Source organism: Aricia agestis, chromosome 8, assembly GCF_905147365.1.
Source record: "Aricia agestis chromosome 8, ilAriAges1.1, whole genome shotgun sequence".
In the NCBI taxonomy this organism is placed as follows: domain Eukaryota; kingdom Metazoa; phylum Arthropoda; class Insecta; order Lepidoptera; family Lycaenidae; genus Aricia; species Aricia agestis.
In genome coordinates, this window is record NC_056413.1 from 6,246,172 (window position 1) to 6,253,181 (window position 7,010).

Genomic DNA, 7,010 nt, shown 5'->3' on the forward strand with positions numbered 1-7,010 from the left:
CGAACAGGCTGCCGGCGCCTATTCGACAAACATCGCTTGTCAAATGACAGAATAATGATCAAAAACATCAGTCTTGAGCTAAAGGACTATGAAAAGTACAAATAATAAGTCATAATGTGAGGACGCATATTTTAATGGTACTGATGATGATGATGATAATAAATGCGATCTGCATAGTAGCATAATATAAGTAGGTACCTTTGCATCTTTTAACAACGCTGAAACTCTCTAATATATTATAACCTCCCCACCTTTGGAAGTCGGTTAAGAAGTCGAATATTTGAGATTACTTATAATTTTATTTTCTTTTAAAACTTGTCTAGCTGTCGCATTTTTACCGCTTCCCATTTTGAGTGCCAGCGCCGGCAGCCGTTGTTTCATATCTCGGCTGCCGGCAGTACACTTACCGCTGTCCCATTACTGATATTTTTGGTAGCCGGCGCCGGCAGCGAAGGCACTCCCTTCTTCGTAACATAAATTGTATATCATTTTTAACTTACGCGTTTAGGATAGCGGAGACCTAGATTCCAGTCCTACTGGTTCCGGCAAAGGACGTAAGATGTCTTGCAAGATGAAGAACAACATAGCGAAGAAACCAAAACCAACTACGCCGGTAAACCAAATTGTAGAACATCACTTAAGTCTCTAACATATTAAAACACGCAGTTATAAATTAATATAACATTAATGTATGTTTTGTTCTTCTATACGCACTCTCGCGTTTTGTGTTATAAACGTGTTCTTTCAATTGTGAAATCTACCATAAACATCTGAAGGCCTATTCGCATCATTTAAAAAACTTATTTCCCTGTAACTTCTGTCGCCTGCTGTCCCTCTCGCGCACGCGTCGTCTTCGTATACGCGCGAGTGTGACAATATACACTGTTTGTAGACGAACGGTATGGGCGCGGCGGGAGGCGTGGCGGCGCAGCAGCCGCAGTTCATGCAGCAGCAGCAGCAGTGGTTCCCGCCGCCTGGACAGAACTACTACCAGCAAGGTAAGGCCTTCAACCATAATTCAGAGAAGGTCTCTGAATTATGGTTAGTCAAGATCCTTTGAGAAACGTTGCCTAGTTAAAAGTGAGACTGAATTAAGTCCTTATATAGAGAATTTGTCAACAGTCAATACTTCTACTGTTTCTTAATAGCGTTAACATTACGATTCGAGAACGACAGCGTAGTGACGTAATAGAATGATGAACGTTATTTTTCTTCTTCTTCATCTTACGTAATACGTACGATCAATGATGAAAAATTCAAAGCAGATATGTTACTACCGCGCGCGTTGTGAAGATTCAAATACGGCCCAATTGGGCCGTCTGTTGTTTAGTCTGCATCGAGCGCAGTTACGAACGTGCCGCGTCTTGTCTTACCTAAATAAATTGAAAATGACGTCGTGTGTGTTTCGAAAATGTAGCAATTATGACTCGAAAGTAAACAAAACACATGGAATCTCTTACCACATGTCTTGATTGCAATAACTACCTCAATTATTTACATTTTCAATTATTTTTTGAACAATCTGGAAAAAATCGAATTTTCGTCATAGCTCAAGCGAAGAAAGAGATAGCGATACGATTCGACGTTTAAAAAAAGAACTGTCTCTTTTATGTAAATGGTTTTTCATATCTTTTGTTTCACTTATCTGTCAAATTTGTCAGTGTTTGCAATTTTGAATTTGAAAATTGTTCGGAAGAGATTTAAGCCGGAAAATCGTATGGACGTAACATATCTGTAAAAGTAGAATATCATTGCGTACGATTTAAAATTAATGAAGAAAAGACGTCATAACATTCTAAATTAACGACACAAATGGGCTTTGAATACTTCGTGAAAATATAGCCTTTACTATAAAATATTTTTGGTATTTTATTATTATAATCGTAATACACAACTAGGTGTGAACCCGCGCGGCGTAGCGCCCCCCGCCAATACGCAGTCGAAGCAGGCGCTGAGCAACATGCTGCGGCAGCGCGGACCCTTCCAGCAGATGAACCAGATGCAGGTAACTGTAACTGACCCTTTTACCGCCGTACTCAGAGACATTAAGTTATGATTAACCTTCAATTAAATGAAGAGTTTGACGGATAAAGTATGCTATCCGTCAAACTCTTCATTTATGTCAAAATCATGGCTTATGTCAAAATTTTGAATTAATTACATTTAATTAATTAATGTTACATTCTGAGTGCGGCAGTAAGACTCATAAATTAATATCGTAGACCCATTAGACTTATTTTTACAATTCGCAAATTACTTGCGGTAATTTTTCGAATCCTAGTATAATGAAAACAGTTTTCATTTATAGTTATTAGTTACTATATATTAACCCATCAATCCCCAAGCGGCAGCCGGCTGCCGCATAACAATTGAAAATCTATTGTGTCTGCATACCCACGATAGAGGTGTTAAAAAAGGTGAACCGCGAAATTTTTCCCATCACAGAGTAAGAGCGTCAACTACATTAATGCTGCAGTGATTACGTTTTCTCATCACAGAAAATCAATTGAGCATATTTTCAATTGAGCTTACATGCCAGCTTCAGTTCAAAAGCTGCCAAATTTATTTACAGTGTGATGATTAAAGTCTCTTTTTTTCCTAACGCTTATAATTATTACATGTAGGTTATTTAATATTATTTCGAACAAGGTAATGACAAGTTTATTTCAGGGCGGCGGCTACCCCGGCGCGCCTCACCCGCGCGGGCCGGCATTCCCGCGTCAAGGCATGCGACAGATGCAGCCCAACCAGATGGGACAAATGCAGCCCAAGTGAGTATATTGGTTCTGTAGGATATAATATTATGAAGCCTTATTCTTATAGATGAATCTGGGATCGATTATACAATTTAATGTAGGTCGAACATGAGATTATGCATTGCGGTGCAAATGCCTCCCAAATATATGTGTCGCAGTCGACTGGTTAAAAAAGGCATTCAATCAAACAGCTAGCCCTTTGACTGAACAATGCCATTCAATCACACGGCTTAACGTCGTTTAGACGACTTGTTGACTGCAACGTTCAACACTACAGCTAGATACAGCTTAGCCAACTGGTTAAATGGTAAATTAACTAAGGTGACCATTAGTTTAGTGGTATTATTACACAAGCTTAATGATAACAAGCAGATTAATTGTATTCTAACTCATTTTGAACACGATTGCAATAAATATCTTGGTGACGCATTTCATAGGTAATTCCGTAATTTCTCCACGAATATTAGTTTAAATTTTGATTCACTCGTATGTACCCCATAATTTCTAATAATACTTGTAACGTTTATTTACGAAAAATATCTTAATACAACCACAACACCGGTTAGTTGACGCCATATTGTAAACAAAACGCACCTAGCGGCTGGCGCCGCGGTGGTGAGCGCTGAACTAATGAAATCAAACGGCGGCTTTTGAATCAGCTGTAGTGTTGAACGTTTTGAGCGACTTAAATATTCAATTAAAAAGCTAGGCGTGAGATTGAATGGCGTTGTTCAGTCAAAGGGCTAGCTGTCTGATAGAACGGCTATCTAAACCAGTTGGCTGCGACATATGCATTACATCCTTATCAAATTGCGCCTGATAAAAATGAGACTACTCAAGAAACTCTGAAGGACCGCAATACCAAATAAAAAAACATATTGTTGCAAATCCAACAATAATTAATTTTAACAGAATGTTGACTTTTACGACATACTGATTTTTGCAGTGAAGTGTGTTAGTTTTATATTGATAATTCTTTTTCAACTTAACACTGCCTTTTTCTAGTCAAATGAATCCGATGGGTGGCATGGGCGGCATGGGTCCGATGGGCCAGATGGGTGGAGTCCAAATGGGTCCCGGTCAGATGGGCGGCAACCAGATGAGCAGCGGACAGATGGGCGGCAACCAGATGAGCAGCGGGCAAATGGGCGGCAACCAGATGAGCGGACAGATGAGCGGCATGAGCGGACAGATGTTTGGCGGACAGTACGGCGGCATGCAGCAGGGGTACGGCTACGGACAGCAAATGATGCAGGGCGGACAGCAGCAGATGATGAATCAGGTGATTAATTTTGTTCATTTGTTATCAACGCGCAGGAGATCTGAGGATCGCTGCTGGAGTTAAAATGTAACGGATTTGGAATTCATCCAAAGGGCAAAGCAAACTCAACTCTCTCTAAAACATTTTTCTTAAGAATCAATATTTGTGAGGTACCTCATAGAGTATGTGTTAGTATCTATAATTTACGATTATTATCATCCATTTTAAAATTACTATCTATGTGTTTAGTATGTTTGAAGGATAAAGTAAAACCTTACTATAATAATTAAACAGCCATTAAAAGCACCTAGCTTTTTGATAACTACTCAATATAAAAACATTGCAATAAAATTTGACATTTCAGAGTATGGGACAGAGTAATCAAATGGGTCAAATTGGACAGCAAGTCAATCCGATGGGCCAGGGCGTCAATTCCATTGGACAAAATGTGGGCCAGATGAGCCAGGGCGTCGGCCAGTCGGGGCAAATGGGGCAGAGCATGGGGCAAATGGGCCAGGGGATGGGGCAAATGGGTCAGAGCATGGGCCAGATGGGGCAAATGGGCCAAGGCGGAGGCATGGGTGGCATGAACAGCCAGTCCGGCTCGATGGGGCCGCAGGGAGGAAACTCCATGGGCGGATTCCCCGGACAGCAATCATTCCAACAGGTGAGTGAAGTTTGTGCAATATCAGAGCGGTCCAAACGTCGTCTTTTTGCCCGTAACGATACTAATTAACAGACTAATACTGTCGCCTCTGTTTCATAAAAAAAGAAATGCGACAGACACAGTGAATGAAAATAACTTTCCGTTCTGAATAAATGGTGAGGATTTTTATGTTGTCGGTTAATACAACACTAGAAACTGCACAACGCGGAGCGACATGACCCCTCAAGTCTAACTATTCCGTGTATCGTGTATGGCAGCGGTCGGCAACACGCGGCCCGCGGGCCGCATGCGGCCTTCGAACGACTTACTTGCGGCCCGTGAATGTGTTATGAATAAGTTATATGACGTATCAAAAACGGTGTTTTCTAATATTGCCAGTAGTAATTGCCTCTTAAGAACGTAGCTGTTTGTGTCATTTTATAACAAACACTAGACTTATTGCCCTTCATTATGTGCAGGTATACTAAGCTAATACGAGTATGAGGCCTGCGGCCCGCCTTTAGTTTGCTTTGCCACCTTGTGACCCTTGCCTGCCAAAAGGTTGCCGACCGCTGGTGTATGGTATTTAAATTAAACACAATATGTGTTGTGGCACAGGACATTGCTATTGGACATGTTATGTTACAATTGCTCATAATGTGGGTATACATTTGTCGAAAAAGTACGCTAAAGTAAATGTGTTTGTTTTTTTTTTCTAGAACATCATGGGCGGTCGTACTAGTCAAGAAGCTTACTTAGCTCAGCAAAGGCAGAACGCCAGACCACAGTATATTCAGGTACAAAATTTTAATTACAACCTTCTTAGCGTATAGTTATTCATTAAAGTTACAAAGTAAAGAAGTAATTGTTCTTGAAATGTTTTCCTTGCTCTATCGCGATTTGAAAAACTTAAAACTATATTGCATCACGCTATACGTTCGAAAACAGACCAGGCCATTTAGCCGAAACTTTTTCGTATCTCTTCGTTTTAGAATCGCCGATCAAAATGTATGGAATTGACATAAGACGAGTCGAACATCAACGTCATATTAACGAACGCTTATGTCAATTCCATACATTTTCATCGGCGATTCTATAACGAAGCGAAAACGAAAAGATTTTGGCTCACCCCCCTGCAGAGCGATTCACGATTCCCGTTCGACACGGACTCGAAAACTTTACCGCGCGGTCATTAGTCAGTGCCATAGAGATATTAAACCAACCAACCAACCAAAAATTGTTTCTGATATCTGTGGTCAGTGCGTAGCACGGCGAGCGTTTATTGGATGTCGCGCGCTGAAGTTTCCTCATCCGAGTCGAATTGTACCATCGAGGAAATTGATCCCTAGGCAGTTGACAGACCAACGTCATTTGGTCGAATCGTTTGTTATCTGTCGGCTGGGTTTGACGTAACGCGACCAAATTACGTAGGCCCCCCCATCTACCTAGGAATCAACTTCTCTGTTAGCACATCGTGAATCAGGGCCGTAGTGTACAGTATAACTCGGATTGTTCAATAATCTTCCTGCAGCAAGCGCCGAACGTGACGATGGGCGGCATGGGCGGCGGCGGCGCGTACCCGCGCAGCATGGCGCCGGCGCAGGGCGGGCAGTACCCGCAGCTGGCGCAGCAGCAGCGTATGCGGCAGATGCTGGCCATGCAGCAGGGGCCGCTGGTGCAGCATCTACAGCGGCACCAGTATCCGCAGCAACCCTATTAGTACTAAATTTAGACACTAAGGGTCTACACAGACGGACCGCATTTCAACTGCCATCCAACCGTAAATTGCAGTTCAAGTGCACTTTGAATGCAGTTGACACGACTGCAATAGAACTGCAAACCAAACAGTTCACACGACTGCAAGCCGACTGCAACTGAACTGCAATCCGACTGCGCGTTTGGTTTGCAGTTCTATTGCAGTCGTATAGCAGTCGTGTCAACTGCATTCAAACTGCACTTGAACTGCAATTTGCAGTTGGATTGCAGTTGAAATGCGGTCCGTCTGTGTAGACCCTAAGGGCCTCTCTCACCACTTTCTGATAAAGTGCCTAATAGGCTATTCACAACTTTTTTGACAGATTCTCCATACTTGATCTATCAAGTTAATTGGTGGATAGCCTTATCAGGAAGTGGTGAAACAGGCCCTTAGGGTTAATTCCGACCGCAACGCGACGCGTAGATGCATTTCTTTTGTACTGAATTTACAGATTTCAATTGCGTGAGACGTCTTGCGAATCTGTCAAATCCATACAAATTTAGAAATGCATCTACGCGTCGCGTTGCGGTCTGAATTGACACTTACAGTTACTAAAGTCTAAAAAATATACTCCGTATATACTCTATATTA

The 7,010-nt window shown here is 41.9% G+C and overlaps 1 protein-coding gene across 4 annotated transcripts in view; it reads left to right on the forward strand.

Annotated features, from left to right (window-relative positions):
* LOC121729910 (mediator of RNA polymerase II transcription subunit 12-like) overlaps window positions 1-6,446 on the forward strand; it is a 39,228-nt gene extending 32,782 nt beyond the window's left edge. For all 4 annotated transcript variants that reach the window (XM_042118612.1, XM_042118614.1, XM_042118615.1 and 1 more), the window contains 8 exons: window positions 509-613; window positions 893-998; window positions 1,899-2,005; window positions 2,671-2,771; window positions 3,762-4,038; window positions 4,382-4,684; window positions 5,383-5,460; window positions 6,195-6,446. In XM_042118612.1, the coding sequence (XP_041974546.1) occupies window positions 509-613; window positions 893-998; window positions 1,899-2,005; window positions 2,671-2,771; window positions 3,762-4,038; window positions 4,382-4,684; window positions 5,383-5,460; window positions 6,195-6,383 (1,266 nt within the window). In that variant the 3' untranslated portion in view covers window positions 6,384-6,446. The remainder of the gene's footprint in view (window positions 1-508; window positions 614-892; window positions 999-1,898; window positions 2,006-2,670; window positions 2,772-3,761; window positions 4,039-4,381; window positions 4,685-5,382; window positions 5,461-6,194) is intronic.
* The last annotated feature ends 564 nt before the right edge of the window (window positions 6,447-7,010 follow it).